Source organism: Bos grunniens, chromosome 15 (genome assembly GCF_055505025.1).
Source record: "Bos grunniens cultivar Pamir isolate PY7600 chromosome 15, Bosgru_T2T1.0, whole genome shotgun sequence".
Classification (NCBI taxonomy): Eukaryota; Metazoa; Chordata; class Mammalia; order Artiodactyla; family Bovidae; genus Bos; species Bos grunniens.
This window is the reverse complement of record NC_141179.1, coordinates 19,032,025-19,056,333: the sequence shown is the minus strand read 5'-3', so window position 1 is coordinate 19,056,333 and position 24,309 is coordinate 19,032,025. Positions and strand designations below refer to the sequence as shown.

The window sequence follows — 24,309 nt, the reverse complement described above, 5'->3', positions numbered from 1 at the left end:
TAGACACTGCCTAAACTACTAAAAAGGAAAAGGAAAGTTTACAGAATTACAGTGACTTTGTACCTAAATATACAGTGAATTAGGGAAAAAAGAGAACAGAAACCTGGGTGTTTTTGTTTTTTTTTTTTTTAAACCTACAAATTAGGTACACAACCTTAACCAAGTCACTTACCTAGTTTCTCCACAGTAAAACTTTTCAACTGCAAGATAACCATAATGGCTTAGACTTATTATATAAAGTGATTAATCAAGTATGATAATCTTGATGAAAGTGTTTTGAAAAGGATAAAATGCTAGATGATATTACAGAAAATTTATTCTACCAACACAGTCTATAAACAACAAATTCTGGAGTTCTTATCAAGTAAAGAATCTTTGAATCCTATTTAATAAAGAAAATTAAAAAATATTCCTGCATAAAATATTGCAGACATCTGCTTACATTTTTACCTAAAGTGAGAAAATATAGCAAACAGGAAATCATTTAATGTTGCTGATAATAACTGCAATAAGAGTAACAAAATTAGCTAAACAGAGCTCTATAGTTATATTACATATATAATTCTTTAGAGGATTAAAAAAAAGATGTCAGTGAGAAAAACAAGTCTTCTCAACAACATTTCTACTATATTTGATTACCTCCATGAACAAATTCTTTTACCCACTAATGTTTCTCTTTATAACACTGGCTTATGGTGCTCTCTCACAGAAGCGAGAGCTTATTACGTGTGTGTGTGTGTGTGTGTGTGTGTTAGTTGCTTAGTCGTGTCCGACTCTTTGCAACCCCATAGACCATAGCCCACCAGGCCCCTCCGTCCATGGGATTCTCCAGGCAAGAACGCTGGAGTGGTCTGCCATTTCCTTCTCCAAGCTTATTATAAGAGAGCTTATTATTATTAAGCTTTATTTTAGCTTAAAAAGGCAGCAATAAAGCTTGGCCACTTTATACTCCACAAACAACAGTAGTGAGTAAAAAATTCACCACCACCACCTCCTCACCCAAGAGGTTTCCTTAAGTAACTAAAATGTACTTCACACAGGAATAGGAGATAGCTTTATAAATGCTTGAAAATCCACCCACCAGTGCAGGAGACACAAGAGATGTGAGTTCAATCCCTGGGTCGGGAAGATCCCTGAGAGTAGGAAATGGTAATCAACTTCACTATTCTTACCTGGAAAATTCCATGGACAGAGAAGCCTGGAGGGCTACAGCCAATGGGGTCACAAAGAGTAGGACATGACTGAGTGTGCACACACAAACACCAAGATCAGGATGGCCTTTAGGGACTAATACAAAACTTATAATCATTGACTGTTCAAGGAGTCTGGGTTAGGATGATGGAGTAGGAAGATCCTGAGCTCATTTCCTCCTCCAGACATACAAAATATAAAACTACAGGACTATCTCTGAGGACAAACTGAAGACTAGCAGAGCAGATTTTTCACAATTAAAGTATATGAAGAAAAGGCCACACTGAGACTAGCAGGAAGGGCACAGCCAAGTCCAGTCAGAATCCACACCCCTGGCGCAAAGACGCACAAGCAGGAGGGATGTCACAACCACGGAGGTCTCCCCTGAAGAGCTGGGGTTCTAAGTTCCACGCTGGGTAACCTCCACAGGGGAGCTCGCACCAGGAGGATGAGCTCCCATTATATCTGGTTTGAAAACTAGTGGAGTTTCTGTCTGGAAGAGCTGGAAGACGACTGTGGGAAACCGAGACTCTTCTTAAAAGGGCTTGCACACGAACTCACTCACTCCAAGTCCCAGCACAGAGGCAGCAACTTAAAAAGCATCTGGGTAATACAAGGAGATTCACTGACTAATTTTAGGGTGTGTGCCAGAGGGACATGGATTTGGTACAAGTTTCTCCTAGGACAAAAACGCTGGCAAGAGCCTGCTTTTTTATTCTCCTCGCACCTAGTTGGCCTGGCACTGGTGGCACGTCTGTCACCTCTCCATCAATCTAGCGAACACCATGAACTCTGCTCCTACATCCCCCTGAGAACTGCCCTGCCCAGCACTCCTTCAAAGCATCTCCCATTCCCAGAGGCAAGCACCAGCACACCTGTAAGATAGCAGCCAGTCACACTGGGGGCCAGCTCCACACATCAGTATGCCCAAAGCAGTCCCAGCCAGCCAAGGACAAGCTCCATCCACTAGGATGTCCATGAAGTCGACAGTCATAGCAGAGCCACCCAGCCAGTGGGCCTTGGGGCCAAATACACCCACAGCAATAATGGCTCAACCACAGTAGAAGGACCACGCAGGGGATACCCCTAGAGCACTTGGCCCTGGTGACAGGGCTTTAAATGGAAAAGAAAAGGCCATAGCCAGAGACAAAAGAATTATGGAACAACAACCAAAAAAATCTCACTGGTAAAAGCAAACATACAGTAAAGGTAGTGTATTAAGTATTAAAACTATCTTTATAAAGAATTAGTTTAAGCAATTCACAAAATTTTAAAATGCACAACATGACATCAAAAACATAAAATATGGGGGGGGGGGGGTGACAGAAATGTAGCACATTTAGAATGCCCTCAAACCTAAGTGACCATCAATTTAAACAGACTACTATAAATGTAGGTGTTACATATGAACCTCATGGTTTACCAAAAACCTAACAAGATACACAAAAAATAAAGAAAAGGAAATACAAAGGATTATGAGATGACTACAAATAATTAATTAAACAGCAACAAACTGGACAACCTAGAAGAAATGGATAAATTCCTGCTGCTGCTGCCGCCAAGTCGCTTCAGTCGTGTCCGACTCTGTGAGATCCCATAGACGGCAGCCCACCAGGCTCCCCCGTCCCTGGGATTCTCCAGGCAAGAACACTGGAGTGGGTTGCCATTTCCTCCTCCAATGCATGAAAGGGAAAAGTGAAAGGGAAGTCGCTCAGTCGTGTCCAACTCTTCGCGACCCCATGGTCTGCAGCCTACCAGGCTCCTCCGTCCATGGGATTTTCCAGGCAAGAGTACTGGAGTGGGGTGCCATTGCCTTCTCCAGGATAAATTCCTAGAAGCATACAATTTCCCAAGACTGAATGAAAAATAAATAGAAAATCTGAACAGACCAATCACTAGTAATGAAATCGAGTCAGTAATCAAACAATTCCCAACAAACAAAAATGTAGCACAAGAAGGCTTCACAGGTGACTTTTATCAAACATTTAAAGAAGAGTTAACAACTATCCTCAAACTATTATAAAAAACTGAAGCAGGAATCCTTCCAAATCCAAGGAAGGATGCAAAGAGGTCAGCATCTCCCCACTACCAATATCAGATAAAGATATTTCAAAAAGAGAAAATTACAGGCCAACACCAATGATAAAGAGAGATGCAAAACCCAACAAAATATTGGTAAAGAAAAATCAACAGTACATTAAAATGATCATACATCATAACCAAGTGGGACTTATCCTAAGGATGCAAGAATGGTTTAATATCTTCAAATCAATCAATACACTATACTATCAAATTAAAGGATAAATATCATATGATCATGTCAATAGGCACAGAAAAAGCATCTGAAAAAATTCAGCCTCCATTTACGACACAGACTCCACAGAAAGTGAACACAGAAGGAACATGCCTCAATATAATAAAGGCTATATATGACAAACTCACAATTAACATAATAAGCAACAATGAAAGGCTGAAAGCTTTTTCTCTAAGATTAGGAATAAGACAAGAATGCCTACTCTCACCATTTTTTTTTCAACATAGTATTAGAAGTCCTAACCACAGAAACCAGACAGGAAAAAGAGATAAAATGCATCCAAATTGGAAATGAAGAAATAAAAGTCACTATTTGCCAATGACATAACACTACATATATAGAACAGCCTAAAGATTCCAACAAAAAACTATCAGAATAAATGAATTCAGTAAAGTTGCAGGATACAGAAATCAATTGTATTTCCACACACTAATAATGTTCTAAAAGAAAAATCAAGAAACAAGCCCATTTACTATCAAATCACAAAGGATAAAATACCTAGGAATAAAATAACTAAGGAGATGAAAACCTGCATTCTGAAACCTATTGGACACAGATGAAAGAAACGGAAGACAACACAAATAAATGGAAAGGTACGCCTTGCACATAGACTGGAAGGATTAATATTGTTCATACATCCCAAAGCAATCTGCAGATTCAATGCAATTTCTATCAAAATATCAATGGCATTTTTCACAGAACTTTAATACATAATCCTAAAATCTATTGGAACTTCAAAGACACCAAGCAGCCAAAGCATCTTAAGAAAGGTGAACAAAGCTGCAAGTATTGTGGGCCCTGATTTCAAAGTATATTATAAAGCTATAGTAATCAAAACTGCATCTTAATAGTACAAAAATAGACACATGGATCAATGAAATAGAAAAGAGAGTTCAGAATTAAGCCCACGCTTATATACCATCAATTAATTTGTGACAAAGGAACCAAGAATATACATTGAGGCAAAGAAGCCCCTTCAATAAAAGCTACTTGTGAAAGAAGAAAAATGGACTACTTACCAATACAACATATAAAAGTCAACTCAAAATGGATTAAAGATTTAAATGTAAACCCTAAAACCATAAAATACAAGGGGAAAAAATAGAGGCAATATATATGCTCTTTGACATGGGTCTTAGCAATATTTTTTTTTGGCTCTGTCTCCTGAAAGACTGATCTGTCTTTCAGGATCAATGAGATAGAAAGGAGAGTTCAGAATTGTCACTGTGCTTATTTAACTTATATGCAGAGTACATTACACAAAATGCCAGGCTGGATGAAGCACAAGCTGGAATCAAGATTGCCAGAAGAAATATCAACAACCTCAGATATGCAGATGACACCATCCTAATGGCAGAAAGCAAAGAGGAACTAAAAAGCCGCTTGATGAAGGTGAAAGAGGAGAATGAAAAAGCTGGCTTAAAATTCAACATTCAAAAACTAAGATCATGACATCCAGCCCCACTACTTCATGGCAAATAGATGGGGAAACAATGGAAACAGTGACAGACTTTATTTTCTTGGGCTCCAAAATCACTGTGGACAGTGACTGCAGCTACAAAATTAAAAGAGGCTTGCTTCTTGGAAGAAAAGCTATGACCAACCTAGACAGCATATTAAAAAGCAGAGACATTACTTTGCAGACAAAGGTCCATATAGTCAAAGCTATGGTTTTTCTAGTAGTTGTGCCCATATGTGAGAGCTGGACAATAAAAAAAGCTGAGCAACAAAGAATTGATGCTTTTGAATTGATGCTGTGGTGTTGGAGAAGACTCTTGAGAGTCCCTTGGACTGCAAGAAGATCAAACCAATCTTAAAGAAAATTAACGCTGAATATTCATTGAACATCAATTCAACATTCATTGATGCTGAAGTTCCAGTACTATGGCCACCTGATATGAAGGGCCAACTCACTGGCAAAGACCATGATGCTGGGAAAGACTGAAGGCAAGAGGAGAAGGTAACAACAGAGGACGAGATGGTTAGGTGGCATCACTGATTCAACAGACATGAGTCTGAGCAAACTCTGGGAAACAGTGACGGACAGGGAAGCCTGGCATGCATGGGTCAAAAAGAGTCAGACAGGGCTGAGGGACTGAACAACAACAACTCCTCAGGGAAGCTCAAGAATAGCAAAAATCAACAAATGGAAATCCATCAAATTAAACAGCTTTAGCACAGTGAAGGAAATCATCAATAAAACAAAAAGGAAGCCTACAGAGTGAATGGGAGAAGATATTTGCAAATGATATACCTGATAAGGGATTAATAACCAAAATATACAAAGAAGTTACACTCAAAATCAAAAACACTAAACGACCTAATTAAAAATTAGGCAGAGGACATGAATAGACATTTTCCCAAGAAAGACATTCAGATGACCAACAGACACAGGAAAAGATGCTCAAAGAAATGCAAATCAAAACCACAATGACACATTGCTGCATACCTGTTAGAATAGCTATTAGCAAAAAGACAACAAAAAAATTGGTGAGGATGTAACAAAAGGAAACTCTCAGGCACTACTGGTAGGAATGTAAATTGGTACAGCTACTATGAGAAATAGTATTTAAGTTCTTCAGAAAATTAAAACTAGAATTACCATATGATCCAGCAATTCCATTTATAATTAGTTATTCAAAGAAAATGAAAACACTAATTAGAAAAGACATATGCACCCCTATTTTCATTGCAGCACTATTTACAGTAGCCAAGGTAGGAAAGTGAAATGTCCACTGACGAATGAATAGATAAAGAGGATGTGGTATATATACACTGTGGACTATGATTCAGCCATAAAAAAGAGTGACACCTTGTCATTTGTGACAATATGGATGAAACTAGAGGGTATTACGCTAATTAAAATAAGTCAGACAAATACCATATGATTTCACTCATATACTGAATCTAAAAAACAAAACAAAATAAAATAGATACAGACTCACAGATACAGAGAACCCGGCAGTCATCAGAACAGAGGGGAGTGCAGCAGAACAGGTAAAGGGGATTAAGACATACTAACTTAGAGTTATAAACTAAATAAGTCATGGGCATATAATATACAGCATAGGGAACATACTTGATAATATTCCAATAACTGTGTATGGTGACAGATGGTTACCAGACTTATTGTGGTGATAAATTCATAAGGTACACAAATGTTGAATCACTATGCTGTACAACTAAAATTAATGTAATACTCTATTTGACCTATACTTCAATTAAATTTTTAAAAAGAATATAAATCATCATATTATCTATAACTTAAGATAAGGAGGATAAACCATGACTGAGTATAAAGGGCATCAAAAGGATTACTTGATTCTGTTTGGTCCAATCTGAACGGAGAATCCTAATGTTTTGGAATAGATCTAAAGGACCACCCAACTGAGCAGAATCCAACAGACCATTTAAAAATACAATGTTCATCTATAACATATACAAAAGAGTATATATATATATATATTCAATATATATTTAAATATTTATCCATTTATTTTATACATATGAGAGAGAATGTAAGCACACAAGTGCTTTTCTGACACCTTATTCAAATATGTTGAGTCTATTTTCCTCCAATTTTATGTGGTTAGAACACTTTTATTTTGCAAATTTTAGAAAATAAAACAAAATTATTTAAGGTTTTTTTTCAGTACTCTAACAACTCCTCTCATCCCTCTCCATGTATGCCATCCCTCTTTTCAAGAATGAAGGCTAATTCTCTCCCTTTGAATATCCACTGATTTTTTTTTTTTGGCTGCAGCTGGGTCTTAGTTGTGTCATGTGGTATCTAGTTCCCTGACCAGGGATCAAACCTGCGTCCCCTGAATTGGGAGTGTGGAGGTCTTAGCCACTGGACCACCAAGGAAGTCCCTCCTAAAACGGTCATTAAATTCTGTCTCAAAAATTGTCTCAGATTAATCTGGAATAAATATGACTTGTTTTCTCAAAAATTTCTTCTTGTTCTCAGGGTTAATGGCTCGCATAGCACATGCTTAAGATCATCCTTAATCTTAACAACCCCCTGCATGGCCTTCAGTGGTCATGAGCCAGGAGGTGAAGACAGACCTACATCTTTATGCTCACTCTTTCACTGTCTAACCGTGTTGCAATTTTAATAAGATTGCAATTATTCAAGCAATCTATGTCAAATGGCATCAAATATTCAACATGACATTGCCAACAAAGTAGTTTTAGCAGGATCCATTGATTTGGATGATCAGAAAGTTTTTGTGAGCAAGGTACTGAATGACAGAATGAAGTCTCATAACTCCAATGGAGGCTAGGTTCCAAAACCACAGGCAAGGTGACAATCATCATGATCAAACTACCAAAGAATGTTCCTTTTATCACTCATAAACTACAACAGACATAGCTTTCTGTATTCAATTACACTAAAGCTTGAGATGTCAAAGTTAGTAAAAAGGGGAAAGAAAAGGAAAGGCAATCAATGTGTACACATTAGGACAGGCTTCCCTGGTGGCTCAGCGGTAAAGAAATCACCTGCTGAGGGACAGACGTGGATTCAATCCCTGGGTCAGGAAAATCCCCTGAAGAAGGAAATAGCAACCCACTCCAGTATTCTCACCTGGGAAATCTCATAGACAGAAGAACATGACAGGCTACAGTCCATGGGGTCACAAAGGGTCAGAAAAGACTGAGCAACTGAGCACGTTATTAGCAAATAAGGTACGGATCAAGTATTCTAAAGGGATCCTGATTGCCTAAGAGTTTCATACATTCTGTTTTAATGTTAAACATCTATAACCTTAATGTAGGTTAATGAGTTTGTTTTAAATTGTGCTGAATAAACAAGATGGGCGAGGAGAGGAGCATCAGCTTGGAGAGCCTGGGGAATACTGGGTACATTCACAATTCAGCAGAAAGTGAAATGCATACGACGCAACTGTGGGCTTCCCTGGTGGCTCAGCAGTGAAGAACTGTAAAGGAATAAAGTAAAGGAATGTGACAATTTTAACTGATCTCCATGGGCTGGAAGTAATGGTAAATTGTTTCATAATATTTAATTCATAAGAAAAAACTTGAGTACTAGGATTATAGTGAGGGTGTATAGAAATTAGCGGGAAATTAACCATACTGTATCCGCCAATGGTTATGCAACTACCTGTTCTGTTTCTTTAATGTAACTACTATAAAAAGGGAACTAACTGTGGATAAGAGAAGCAATTTCAGGAGAATAAAGTATTTACTTGCAACTTGTACTTTGGCTTTTGAGAGTACTAAAATGTGAATATTCTTGACTGCCTTGGAAATGAGGTGACAGTATGGCCTTATGCTAAGCATCAAGGCTCTTTTAGTCTAGTAAAGTAGATTTGAATCAGGGCTCTGTAATATCCTTAGCTATGTGATCTTGGGGAAATTGCATAATCCTTCTTCAACTAGGAAATAAAGATAATACAAGCTCACACCATTGTTCATGAGGATTAAAGAAATAATGTATATGAAGCCTTTAATTACAGTATTTATAACAGAATAGGCAGTCAATAAATGATGAAATGAAATTCTAATTTGCTCAGCTGTATCTGACTCTTTGCGACCTCATGGACTGTAGCCCACTAGGCTCTTCTATCCATGGGATTTCCCAGGCAAGAATACTGGAGTGGGTTGCCATTTTCTTCTCCAGGCGATCTCTCTGACCCAGGGATCACACCCAGGTCTCTTGCACTGCAGGCAGATTCTTTATCATTTGAGGCACCAGGGAAGCCCTAATAAATTATAGCTACTATTAGTTATTATTATGCTTTACACTGGCCTTGAAACTAATGTCATCATCAATTTATTCCTATTTATTCTGGAAGAAAAAATGGATATTCTTTTTTAAATCTTTTGATAAGTTTAACTTTGATGCTACTGAAACTTACAGTATTACTTGGGTTACAACCCTTAATAAGTGTTAAGCTTGTGACTGAGAGTAGTATTAATAACTTCATTTTATTATATTTTAAAATATGACACCTTAATACATTCAGCACTCCTTGGTATTTCACATATTGTTATAGAGAGAGTTTAAGGCAGAATGAAAAGCACACACATAATCACTCAGAGACCTCGGGTCTGGCCCCATTTTGCTGTTACTTAACTATAAAACCCTGGAAAAATCACCTATTCATTTAAGGCCTCTATTTTCTCACCTGCTAAAGACTGAGTTTCCTCTTTAAAAGTTTACACTCTTGAGAGAGGTGGGAATGGAGATTTACTGTTTAAGGGCCACAGAGTTTCAGTCCAGGATGATGAGAGGATTCTGGAAATGGACCGTTGGTAGTTGTTCACAGAAATGTGAATGTAATTAATGCCACCAAATGGCTATATAGCCATAAAAATGGCTAAAGCAGTAAATTTTAGGATATATTTTACCATAATAAAGAATTTTACAACCAGTGCTCTGTATCCCTTAAATCACTCATTCACCCCCTCATTCACTGAAATATTTATTAAGTGCTTATTATAAACCAAGCACTGTGGTAAGCAATACAAACAAGACTTAGAGCAGAGTGGGAAAAACAGACACCTGTCCACTTAAGTGCTATAAACTATCAGAGGCTTCATAAAAGGGACTGCAGTAGAAGTTACAAAAGGAGGAGTCCATTACATCTGAGAGGGTTGGAAAAATCTTTTTAAGAAAGACCAAGTAGCTGAGTGTTAAAAGAACAGCATGTGGATGATATGCATGACTAGAACTGTTCCTGCTCTCATAGTTAACTCCCATACTTAACTTTTGAATCTTTATGAGTAGAACAGGACGATTCTCTGACAGTAAACACTAGAAGTATCTATTAATCCAAGATGGTTAAAGGTTCAAATTTAGTAATCCCTTTCTTCATTATCACCAAAGAAAGAGGCTTGGGCCAGAGGGTGGAGGCAGGGGGGTGGTGTTTGGAATTCAAAAGCCACTACATTAATCTCCAAGCAAACCACATCAACATTAGAATGACAATAAAAGCTACATGGGTTTTCACTGCTAATTCAGGTAGACACTAAAGGGAAAAAAGTCCATCTATAAAGACTCAATGTTGTCTATACAAGAAGTAGAAGGACAGCATAATGGGTCTTATTATAGCACTAAAATATGGTATTATCTGAATAGCTTGCTTAGAGAAAGTGAATGACTCATTTAGGGCACCATTAAATAAGTGATTGTATCAGTGCAGCAAACAGTGCCCTGTGAGAGTTCAGACCCTTCAAATGGGGGAGTAATTTACTTTCAGGGAGCACCTTTGCTTTCACTGGGAATTGGGACTATAAACAAACTTACAGTTTCATTATTGTGTTTTCTAAAAGCTGTTTGGTTTAAAATAAACTAATCTTCTAGAGCCCTTGAAATTCTAAACACATTAAAAATAAAGAAAGAGACCAGTTAAATATTTCAGTTATAAATGTCAAAAAAGGAAAAAAAAGGAAAGAGGTGTTAGAAGGTCTATATGAAACATGGAACGGGGAGGCATTTCCTCTTAAAATAAAAATATTCATTAGGTGGCAGTTAATAAAGCCCTGTCAAAAGGAAATAAATGCAAAGGCTTAAGACCCAGAAAAGGTGAGAATAACCATTACTAACATTTATTAATGTCTACTTGTAGCTCTACGAGGAGAGAAAATCCCCTTAGCAGATGAGGGTACAGTAAGACATACTTTTTGTTACACATTTTGGCTCAGATCAAGGGGTCAGCCAGCAACTGAGATCCAGACTGCTTTCCAGACTTAGTATCTGTTATTAGTAATTTTCTATGACTACTCAAGGTATCTGTTATTAGTAATTCTCTATGATTAGTTGTTAGCCTACGTACCACAGATCTGGTTTGTTTTTAAAGAAAAAAAAAAAAAAACAGAAGTACAAGAGGTATAAAGTAGCATACAAAAACAGTATGAGGCAGTAAGAATAACTGGAAATGAGGACTCAGGGAGCCTGAGTACACACAGCAGTTCTGCCATCAAAGAAGCCAGGGACGATGTTAAGTCATTTACTTGTTTTTAGCTTTATTTGAGTACTTTTTTTTTCTTTTAATATTTACTTATTTGGCTGTGCCAGGTTTTATTTGTGGCATGGGGGACCTTCAATCTTCACTGCAGCACATGGGATCTTTGGGTGCGGCAAGTGGGATATTCAGTTGCAGCATGTGGGATCTAGTTCCCTGACCAGGGGTCAGACCTGGGCCCCCTGCACTGCGAAGACAGTCTGAGCTACTGGGCCACCAGGAAAGTCCCTGGATTCTTAAAAAACAACATGTATGTATGGATTTATGTATTTAAGTAGAAGCACTATCTCAAACAAAAGTTTCCCTGGAAGCTTCCGTACACACAGAGAATATAACAGGGCCTCTCTGAATGAAGACAAAATGGAAGCCTGGAGTTCTGCCCAAATAACCCTCCTGTGTCCTGGGGGATACCTCAGCAGAACCCCTAGGCTATTCACTGTACTATTTAAAATCGCTGGAATAGATGAGTGGATGTTTCACATTCATACATTTCATGGACAGGAAAAGTTCAAAAAGATTTTGAAAGAACATAATATCAAAATAAATAAATTTAGGTTTGCTTCATGAAACTACTGCTGGCTGGAGAAAAAGATATTATAAACCAGTTTTAGGAAACACCTCCAGAATATCTCTCAAGGATATTCAAGTTCTAAAATTATACAACTTCTTCTACTCCTATTGTGAAAGAATTAACCAAAACCACTTTAGGTATCCAAGAAAGTATTTTACTATTGTATAAGTACATTAATAAAGTGCCTTAAAGCAATTAAATAAAACAAGGAGAAAATAAAGTTAAAATTTATGGTGGCTATACAATTCAACCTCAAAATGTACAACATCATTTTAAACATTGTTTTCATATAATTTCCCCCATACCTAAAAATAAGAACTATAAGCACCATCAATAATATAGTCCAAGCAATGCTTAACTTTCAGGAAACTAAACTGTTTCCTACTCTTTGCTCCTTCATACTCAGTATTCAGTTTCATCAAGCCACCCAGAGGTTGGTACAAACACTTGAGACCATCAAAGTAACACGAGGACATCTAGCTGGATAATGAGGTAAAGCTGTATTTCTAGGATTATGTAACCACCTTGAATCCAAAAAGCAATGTGGTCTATTCATTATTGCTCCAACTACTTTTTCTGGTGCCAGTTTAAAATTTCTAACTTATAAGAACATACAATATTCCGTTAGCTAAAGTAAAAGTTAAATATTCTTTAATAGTTCAAATATTTCTCTGCTAAAGAAAGTTTAAATATCCAAAGACCTCTATCTCTCAAATCACTAGACATTGGGTACCCCGAAAACTTTCTTAGAAGTTTCAACTTCATATTTCTCTCTAACTCCTGGCACTGCGTATAACGTATTTTAGGCAGATCTTAGACATATCTGTTAGCAAAAAGTTGAATCAGCTTTCTGGGAAGTCCATTCCAACTTTATTTTACTACATTCTAACTTCAAAGCAATTTTTCTTCAGAATACTTACTTTGTTGGGAAAAAGACACCACCAAGCATCATTTATAAAATTATAAACTCACAGTATCATCAAACTTTCTCTTTTCTGGGTAATAAAGATAATTCTATCAACTTTTATTCTAATACATTTTTCCAATTGCTAAAGTAACTACACTGTCTTCTGTATTCCTCTCCTGTAACATGAGGTTCGCTAAATGAAGCACAAAACAAGGTAGGAAACAGCTCTGGAAGTCTTCCTTTCTCACACTTCTGTTTCTATGCATTGACTTCTTAAAATAGCTATAAATGGGTAAGACTACACCTCTGGTGGTATAGTAAGTCACCACTTTCTTTTACCACTAAGGTATCCTTTAGATATAGATTCAGTGACTGAAGGATGCTCTGCACTGAAGCTGACCAGAAGGCCTCAGAAGGCAACAGCCTCAAGTCACACAACATTTAACCATATTAAAAAGAAGATAAAATTTACTCTGAAACTTCAGCCACATCCATCACTTAAAGCATGTTTGCACGCATGCGCATGCGCATACACACACACACACACACACACACACACACGATTGGAAAACCCATAATCCAGCTCATACATTTATTCTTAGATATCTATCATAGAACCTTGGGCAATCACTTCTTTACAGAGTCCCTCCAACATCTTCTAGGTCTGTTTCCAAAGGGGCACCTGGAAAGCTCCAGAGCCTCCAACTTCTGTAACTTTCATTTGAAAAGAAGCTGGGTACATACAGGGTATGCTAAGTCACTTCAGTTGTGTCCGACTCTGTGCGACCCCACAGACGGCAGCCCACCAGGCTCCCCCGTCCCTGGGATTCTCCAGGCAACAACACTGGAGTGGGTTGCCATCTGCTTCTCCAATGCATGAAAGTGAAAAGTGAAAGTGAAGTTGCTCAGTCGTGTCCGACTCTTAGCAACGCCATGGATCGCAGCCTAACAGGTTCCTCTGTCCATGGGATTTTCCAGGCAAGAGTACTGGAGTGGGGTGCCACTGCCTTCTCCACATACAGGGTAACCCGAGCTAACTCCTTGGCCTCCGTGAGTCAGCCTGAATCTGTCACTGCTGTCGTCCCTGGTGTCCTGAGGAATGTGAGTCCTGGCTACAACCTGTCCTCTCATCTCTCTGCTAACATCACTCTTCTAAAGGGGCTGCTGTCTCTGAGCACTCACACAAGGCTATGAAATGCAGGCAGCTTGACTACTCAGAACAATACTAAAACACAGTCTCTATTGAAAGCTCCTGGCTGTGCAACAAAGACAAGTCAGTTGTTCTATTCTTTGTTTTCAATACAGCCCTTAGGGCTTGTACATAAATGAAACAACCTTTTGACAAGAAGTCCTCCTCCTTTCTCACACATCGGGAAACAAACACATGACAAACATGGGAAGGGGTGCAGAGCAGAGGGGTGGGCTTGGCTTGAGGAGTTCACTTTAGAGGTCGATCCCAGTGGCAAAATCTAACTCTGAAGGCCTTTACTGCTTTTCATTTCCCAGCTGGCAATGTATCAAAACAAAATATATACAGCAACTTGTAGGGAAAGAGAAGCAGCACAAGAGGCAGGCTCAAGGGTGAGGGCAATTTCTTTCTTACAGTTTAAACCACTATGAAAGATGAAGCATACAGTATCAACAAGTACAGAAAATAAACCATATTTAGTAATATATATAAATATGCACCAATACACACAAAGCAAATACAGTGACAGGCCTTTCTTTTGGCTCCAGATTATACCTTTCATTTTATAATTTCATTCACAGAAAGAAATAGGAGCTTTTTAGTAACATAAAATGGTTTATCTTTATGCTGAACATGCAATATTCATAAAAATCAAATGCTTTCATTAGATTTAAGATTTTCTTCTTAAATTTAAATTTTTCCCACTATAGTTCCTGAGATCTCATTTCTATGCCATGACTGTTCACATCTGCATTTCAAATGCAAATGCAGACTCCACCACCTGATTTAGCAAGTCAGGGTGCATGCACACGGTAGTTCTCGTTTTCGGGCACCTTTGAAGACGGAGTGATATTTAATACTGAATGTAAGCAGTCTTTTCATCTTATACTGAAGAGTAATTGCTTCCCACTTTAGAACTATAGCATGAGTTATCATCTCCGACTTGTTCTCTAAGTGCATGGAAAAAATGACAAAGAACATGATGGGTTTACTCAAGGGAGTCGGATCTTTGCTAACTGCTAAGAAGAAATCACGGCCAGTCAGGCAAAGCACAGTGAGATACAGCATGAGAAATGACATGCATTTCTGTGCCCTGGTTTGTGGGAATCATTTCTATTACATGTCCTCAGAATGCAGAGGCTGAATTTTCCATGGTGTCAAACATACCAGATAAAAATTACAGCTGCACATAGATGACAGTGTTTATAATTGTACACATATTTGAAAGAAACTGTACGTACACAGCTGCTAAAATTTTTGTTTACAGAATTTAGTGAAGGTGGGAGACACAGAGTGATTTCCCTTAGGTTCTAGGAGCTGAAAAAACCGATGCTTTCAGGGTTGTCTGTTATCAAGTTGGGTTCGCATAGGCTGCCTCCTTACTCTGAAGATGAGATACAATAAAATCCTATCAGGTCTGACCCACAGTCAACCATTTCCTATACTTAGTATGCACAAAACAGAATAAGATGGTGAAAGTAGGAAGATGAAGCCCTATAAACAAACTATCTCATTTCTTCACTCTATACCACAGAAGAAACAAACAAATAAGAGAAAGCAAATGACATACATACACAGAGTTAAATCCAATTCAAATGTCATGATGTATAAATAAATATACAATGCATATGGAAAAGAAGAGTATTTAAATTCCATTCAATGCTACAAACATTTTTCTCATTAAAATATAAGCCCTTACCTTTGCTTGTCTCTTACTGGCTTCTCTTCTGGCTTCCCTTTCTTTCAGTCTTTTTTCCTACAAGAAGAGAGGGAAAATTAGCCACCTGTAAACTTATCTAGTAAGTGTAAATCTCACTACACATTCATAACAATTCTTCTTAAGCCAACCGGATAAGGCACATTTACCTTTCCATAGATATTTATTAAGTGTCTACTGTAAGATTGGTGTCAGTTTTCATAATCATTAAAGATGTGCCAAATATGTAATCAAATCACAGTTCACTTATTAGCTGTACAGTTTTAGGCAACTTACTCTCATTTTCTCACCCAAACAAGGAGATAACAGAAGCACACATTTCATAAAATTGGTATAAGAATTACATAAAATAACACAAATGCCTAGCACAATGTCTGACATATGACAGGTTCACAATGTTGGCTATTAAAATAAAAAGGAAGACATGTAGTAAAGACTATTTCCCTTCTCCTCTAAGAGTAGAATTTATAAAAGATGTAAAACTCTCATCCTTGGGGTTCTTAGAAAAGTGGCAGTATTTTTCTCAAAAGAAGAACAGAATATTATTCTTTTAAGCACTTTTTCTCATTGCTTTATAATTTCCCCATTAGTTTCCCAATGCTCATAAAACAGGCAGAAAATGCAGTACCAACATTTTCAAAATAAGAATAACAGATATGTATAATAATAAAATTCAAAACAACAAAATGAAGCTAAAGTTGAAAAAAAATTTGTTTTAAATAGAATGCCTCTTTTCTTCTTCAAAAAATAGTGGTAAAACAATATAAATGCTAGTCTCAATCCAAAATCATAGCTAACAATATATAAATGTATTTCAAATACAATCAACTACCAGATCAATGTAAACAGTGAGCAAACAGCAAATAATTTTTTCATGAAGTAATATGAAACTGCAATCATGATTGCCTCTTACATTAAACATTCACTATTGTGAGAATTAACAAGTTTTTTCAGTCCGGACAATCTATCATTGTCAGTATTCTTTACACATGGCTTTCTGCAGATTCAAGAACCAAGTATAATACACACTTGAGAGACAGACTTGAGGTTGCTCTACAGCTCACAGCATTGAGAAGGGCAGGAAATTGCTACAATCCACACTATACACCCCACCTAGGTTTACAGACTCTTTTTTATTAAAAAGTTTCAAAGCAGGTTAGATCTAATTAATGCAAAGAGGAGGAAAGCCCACAGAACTTGCAGATTGAGTTTTCATAGCTTCAGACCACACAGCAGGAAAGATAAATTCTAAGTGAAACTAACAAAAATTCAAATTCAAATGGCAATTGTTCATGTGTCATACCCACTAAATAAATCTTGATGCTAAGTTATTCTTTTCTGAGATTATTATTCTTTTTTACACTAGTTTTGGAGAAAATGGCTATTACTTTGACTTCCAAATAAAACATACAACTAAAAGGGCAGGGAAAACTTAAACAACGTGCAGTTATACACGGAAATACTCTAAAGATTATCTGCAAGTTCCAGGATCAAGGTCAGAAGAAAAGATGAAGAAATCAACAAATCTGTTCATTGTTAAAGAGCTTAGTAAAGTGAGAGAAGCAGTAGTGTTCAGTTGCTTCTGTCATGTGTCAGTCTTTACGACCCCATGGACCATAGCCCACCAGGCTCCTCTGTCAATGGGATTTTCTGGACAAGAATACTGGAGCGGGTTGCCATGCTCTCCTCCAGAGGATCTTCCCGACTCAGGGATCGAACCCACATCTCCTGCATTGCACAGGATACCACTCTAATGGCAGAAAAGTGAGGAGGAACTGAAGAGTCTCTTTATGAAAGTGAAAAGGCTGGTTTAAAATTCAACACTGAAAAAAACGATCATGACATCCGGCCCCATAACTTCATGGCAAATAGAAAAGGGAAAAATGGAAGCAGTGACAGATTTCATTTTCCTGGGCTCCAAAAGCACTGTGGATGGTGACTGCAGCCATGAAATTCAAAGGCACTTGCTCCTTGGAAGAAAAGTTATGACAAATCTAGACAACATATTAAAAAGCAGAGATGTCACTTTGCCGACAAAAGTCTGTATAGTCAAAGCTACAGGTTTCCCAGTAGTCATGTATGGATGTTAAGAGTTGGACCGTAAAGAAGACTGAGCACAGAAGAACTGATGTTTTCGAACTAAGTGCTGGAAAAGACTCGAGAGTCCCTGTGACAGCAAGAACAAAGCAGTCAATCCTAAAGAAAATCAACCCTGAATATTCACTGGAAGCACTGTTGTTGAAGCTGCAATATTTTGGCCACCTGATGTAAAGGGCCAACTCACTGGAAAAAAACTCTGATGCTGGGAAAGACTGAGGGCAAGAGAAGGGGGAAACAGAGGATGAGATGGCTGGACTGCATCAATGACTCAATGGACATGATTTAAGCAAACCCGGAGATAGTGAAGAACAGAGAAGCCTGGGATGCTGCAGTTCATGGGGTCAGAAAGAGTCAGACATGGTGACTGAACAAAACAACAAAAACGATATGAATAGTTTTTAGCTTAACAACATGCTTTAGCCAAATGTTACGTTTCCTTTTATTATTAACAGTGGTCTGCTACTGTATAAGCTTCCCTGGAGGTTCAGATGGTAAAGAATCTGCCTGCAATGCCAGAGACCTGGGTTCAATCCCTGGTTGAGAAGATACCCTGGAGAAGGGAATAGCAACCCACACCAGTATTCTTGCCTGGAGAATCCCATGGACAGAGGAGCCTGACAAGCTACAGTCCATAGGATCACAAAGTGTCAGACATGACTGAGTGACTCACACATACATACTGCATGGGTAGGCTTCCCTGGCTCAGTGGTAAAGAACCAGCCTGCCAACGTAGGAGACAAAGGTTTGATCCTTGGGTTAGGAAGATCCCCTCAAAGAGGAAATGGAAACCCACTCCAGTATTCTTGCCTGGGAAACCCCATGAAGAGAAGAGCCTGGCAGACTACAGTCCATGGGGCTGCAAAAGAGTTGGGTGCAACTTAGCAACTAAACAACAACAACTGTATGGGTCTTTCATTCTAACAGGATTCGTTTGCTGATAGCATTTCATGTATTGGGTTAGTCAACAGCCAACGTTTTTTCCCATAAGATGGCTCAAGTAGCGCTTAGTTGTGTTTAACTTCACTCGAAACAATTTTTTTAGACTGAATTGTGATAGCTGTCATATCAGCATGCATTTATTAAAAAAAACTCACCAAAACTGGTGAGTAGTCATTTTAATATTGAAGATGGAAGAAAGCAAGCAATATTTTCATTCAGCATATGATTCCTCATCATTTTAAGAAAGGTAAAAATGTAAATGGAATGCAAAGAAAGATTTGTACAGTGGATAGAGAAGATGCTATGACTGATCAAACATGTCAAGAGTGGTTTATGAAGTTTTGTGCTACAGATTTCTTACTAGATAATATCTACAGTTGGGCAGACCACTTAAAGTTGATGGCAATCATATCAAAGCATTGAGAACACTCAACATTATTATTACAAGGGAGATACCTGACATACTCAAAATATCCAAACTAAATGCTGAAAATAATTTGTACCAGCTTGGTTATGTTAATCACTTTGATGTTTGGGTTCCACATAAGTGAAAAAAATCATTTAGACCGTATTTCCACATGTGATTTTATATTTAAACGTAATAAAAAAGTTCCATTTTTAAAATAAATTGTGACAGCTGATGAGAAGTGGATACCGTACAATCACGTGGAACGAAAAAGACCATGGGGCAAACGAAATGAACCACCACCAGCCACACCAAAGGATAGTCAGTCTTCATCCAAAGAAGGTGATGCTGTGTATATGGTGGGATTGGAAGGGAGTCCTCTATTATGAGCTCCTTCTGGAAAACCGAACAGTTAATTCCAACAAGTACTACTCCCAATTGGACTAACGGAAGAAGCACTTGATGAAAAGTGTCTGGAATTAGTCAACACAAAATGCATAACCTTCCATCAGGATAATGCAAGATGTTTCTTTGATGACCAGGCAAAAACTTATACAGCTTGCTTGGGAAGTTCTGATTCATTCACGATATTCATCACACACTGCACCTTCCGACTTCCATTTATTTCGGTCTGTACAAAATTCTAATGGAAAAAATTTCAATTCCCTCTAAGACTGTAAAGGCACATAGAATAGTTCTTTGCTCAAAAATATAAAAAGTTTTGAGAAGACAGAATTATGAAGTTGTGTGAAAAATGGTAGAAGGTAGTGGAACAAAATGGTGACTACATTGTTCAATAAAGTTCTTGGTAAAAATGAAAAATGTGTCCTTAAACCTCACTTAAGAACAGAAGGAACTTTTTGGCCAACCCAATACATTATTTAATTTTTGCCTGTTTCCTGTGCAGAGAAACAGATAATTAAACACTTTTAACAGTCACACAAATTGCTATTGTAATTACTCAGTAACTGACCTTCTCCCAACACACCAGAGCATCAAAAAATGGCACTTCAAAGTTCCAAAGAATAACCTCAATATGGTCACATCAGAAAAACTCTCTCTAAACAAGTAAACACAATCTCTCTTTGGGGTTTTCCATCTAGTCACTGTAATCATAGCAGGAAAAAGCATATTAACAAATTTCCACTGAACTGCAGTATTAATTCATTACAGGCAATGAAGAATTCTTTAAATTTCAAAATTTAAATTGGCTATCACAGATCACATGAGCATGTGAGTAGAATAAGTATTCCTTTTAAGATTTCTGCCACAAGTCTCAGGTGGATGAGGGATATTGAAAACCTTTAAAATATGAAATGATCATGACCAGGACATGAAAATAAAGTATAATGAAAAGAACAAACTTTTAATATTGGGTGACACAAAAAGGAAATTAGAAAACTTCTCTTTGTTATCTTAAAAAGCTATATTAGCACTCCACCTGAAAAGAGGCAAGAGTAAACATCCGTCTTTAAACAGAGAACAGAAAGTAGAGTTACGGCAATCCAAAATTTGGGAAATTAATATAGGAAAAAAACTACAAATTTTTCTTTTGCTAAGAGAGGGAAAAAAGTTCCTTTTTAAAAAAAATGAGTATATGAATCATAGATGCTATAAATGACAAGACAAAAATAAAAGGTTGGATTACGATGATTAGGGGGAAAATATAATTGAATTTTATTAGATTCAGTAACTGAGGTTCCTCAACCCCCAACCCCAAACACACATATTTATGTGGTTGAAATATTTTAAATCTTTCCTTTTCCTATTTCATTTTTAGGATTGGTACCAAAAGGCATTTTATGCTAACAAAAAGAAGGCACAATTTTACCTTTAATTCTGCCATGCTACAAATGATAAGAAGGTCATGAAATTCAATAATAAAAATCAAATTCCCAGGAGACAAAAAAAAAACATGAAAAATTACATTTCAAGGTACAAAATACTTCTTTATAGACATTACTACATGTCTTTTGGCTTCTCATAAAGTACAGGTCCTCAGCTTCCAGAAAAGAGAGCACCATGAAATATGAATTTCAATAGTAGCCAGGACTATACATTTAAACCACTTTCATTCCATGGTGCTTGGAAATCTGTAGATTTGGAGACCCCTGTTTCTCAGGAGGTGGTGGAAGTGTATAACCTATTTTAATGAATCTCAGGCAACTAAGTCAGTTAAGAATGGAGCTCCCAGTTGTCAAATAAAAAAGCAGGCGACATCGATCCTCATTTCATTATTACAGGAACTTCTTTTCTCAGAGAAGAAAAGTGGCTCAACAAAAGTGAATAAAAAGAATTATTACAATACAATAATCTTTGGCCTGAAGGTACGCCCTTCCCTCCAAGAATAAAACCCCAGTGATTCTAAATCCCTCCCCAGAACTAAGAACACAGCAAGGTTCTCTGATCTGTTACCTATTCTACAGAGTTTCATCCAAACAACATAAAAAACTGGTCTTCCACATTTAAATCTATAACAACTACAATACAGCTATGAAGACAGGGAGAAAAATAAATTTACACAGAAACACTGATTCACTAATCAGTTCCTTCAAATATTTCCTGAACTACTATGTTCCAGGCTCTGTCGTGAGCTCCGGGTATACAGGGATGGGAGAAACAGACACAGCCTAGCTTCCTGTAGGAAGCTCCCACTACTCATCTCTGTAGTCTATGAAATGATCTTCCATTAGCACCAAACTCTGCCCCCGCTCCTCAACCTCTACAGCTAAACTGACCATCCATCTATAACCACCCCACCTCACTACATGGTGGTGTTTTAAGAATCCATAAAACAAAGAACTTGATGAAAATAGAGATAATAAGCAGGTCAAAGACTTGCCACAAAGTTGATAAACCCTATAAAATCTTGAGTATTTATTTCATTTTGGAGGCTGGATATGAAAAACAGCCCAAGTACCCAGATAATGAAATGAATATCATGAGATGCTACAAGCTCATGAGAATAAGAAGAGAAACCTCCCAGGTAGACATCTCTAAATTATATACAAAGGTTCAACAGTATTAGGCCAGATCCCTTTTATAATAAATCTGGTCATAATGGTGGTAATAAGGGAACTGAAGAATATGGTTGAATAAGAAGAGAATCTCGGTTCCTCCCCTATAAATAAGCTTTATTACTCATTAAGTCAGTTTGAGAATTAAGTACTGGATACATGTCGCCCCATGATGACATTTACGATATGATGTTAGTATGCAGTCCTAAACTAAACTACTAACCACAATGCTTATTTTTTTCTAAATTTTTTTGAGACCAATGATCTTGGTCTTGAAATATGAACAATTTCTATCACTTGTCATTCCTTCTTCAAAATCCTCCTCTCTTCTTGTCATCCTCTACCTTCTGATCCATTGCCTCAGAGCTACTCTGTCGTAAGAGAATGCCTACTGGTATGAAATAGGTAGCAGCTACATGGTTAAAAACAGTGTGTAGAGAAAGAAAGACCTTGGTAAGAATGCCAAGGCTACTATTTGCAAGCTTTTATACGCTGTGAGAAATAGATTTAAGGGACTAGATCTGATAGATAGAGTGCCTGATGAACTACGGGCGGATGTTCATGACATTGTACAGGAGACAGGAATCAAGGCCATCCCCAAGGAAAAGAAACGCAAAAAAGCCAAATGGCTGTCTGGGGAGGCCTTACAAATAGCTGTGAAGAGAAGAGAAGCAAAAAGCAAAGGAGAAAAGGAAAGAGACAAACATCTGAATGCAGAGTTCCAAAGAACAGCAAGGAGAGATGAGAAAGCCTTCCTCAGAGATCAATGCAAAGAAATAGAGGAAAACAACAGAATGGAAAGACTAGAGATCTCTTCAGGAAAATTAGAGATATCAAGGGAACATTTCATGCGAAGATGGGCTCGATAAAGGACAGAAATGGTATGGACCTAACAGAAGCAGAAGATATTAAGAAGTGGCAAGAATACACAGAAGAACTGTACAAAAAAGATCTTCATGACCCAGATAATCACGATGGTGTGATCACTCACCTAGAGCCAGACATCCTGGAATGTGAAGTCAAGTGGGCCTTAGAAAGCATCACTATGAACAAAGCTAGTGGAGGTTATGGAATTCCAGTTGAGCTATTTCAAATCCTGGAAGATGATGCTGTGAAAGTGCTGCACTCAATATGCCAGCAAATTTGGAAAACTCAGCAGTGGCCACTGGACTGGAAAAGGTCAGTTTTCATTCCAATCCCAAAGAAAGGCAATGCCAAAGAATGCTCAAACTACCACACAATTGCACTCATCTCACACGCTCATAAAGTAATGCTCAAAATTCTCCAAGCCAGGCTTCAGCAATACGTGAACCGTGAACTTCCAGATGTTCAAGCTGGTTTTAGAAAAGGCAGAGGAACCAGAGATCAAATTACCAACATCCACTGGATCATGGAAAAAGCAAAAGAGTTCCAAAAAACATCTATTTCTGCTTTATTGACCATGCCAAAGCCTTTGACTGCGTGGATCACAATAAACTGTGGAAAATTCTGAAAGGGATGGGAGTACCAGACCACGTGACCTGCCTCTTGAGAAACCTATATGCAGGTCAGGAAGCAACAGTTAGAACTGGACATGGAACAACAGACTGATTCCAAATAGGAAAAGGAGTTCGTCAAGGCTATATATTGTCACCCTGCTTATTTAACTTATATGCAGAGTACATCATGAGAAACTCTGGGCTAGAAGAAGCGCAAGCTGGAATCAAGATTGCCAGGAGAAATATTAGTAATCTCATATATGCAGATGACACCACCTTTATGGCAGAAAGTGAAGAGGAACTAAAAAGCCTCTTGATGAAAGTCAAAGAGGAGAATGAAAAAGTTGGCTTAAAGCTCAACATTCAGAAAATGAAGATCACGGCATCTGGTCTCATCGCTTCATGGAAATAGATGGGGAAACAGTGGAAACAGTGTCAGGCTTTATTTTGGGGGGCTCCAAAATCACTGCAGATGGTGACTGCAGCCAT

At 37.8% G+C, this 24,309-nt stretch overlaps 1 protein-coding gene across 1 annotated transcript in view; it reads right to left on the bottom strand.

The window, feature by feature from the left end:
- The window catches only part of DDX10 (DEAD-box helicase 10), a 312,278-nt gene that overhangs the window by 107,633 nt on the left and 180,336 nt on the right, over positions 1-24,309 (bottom strand). Inside the window, exon 16 of the mRNA XM_086339093.1 lies at positions 15,863-15,919. Coding sequence (XP_086195219.1) covers positions 15,863-15,919 — 57 coding nt within the window. The remainder of the gene's footprint in view (positions 1-15,862; positions 15,920-24,309) is intronic.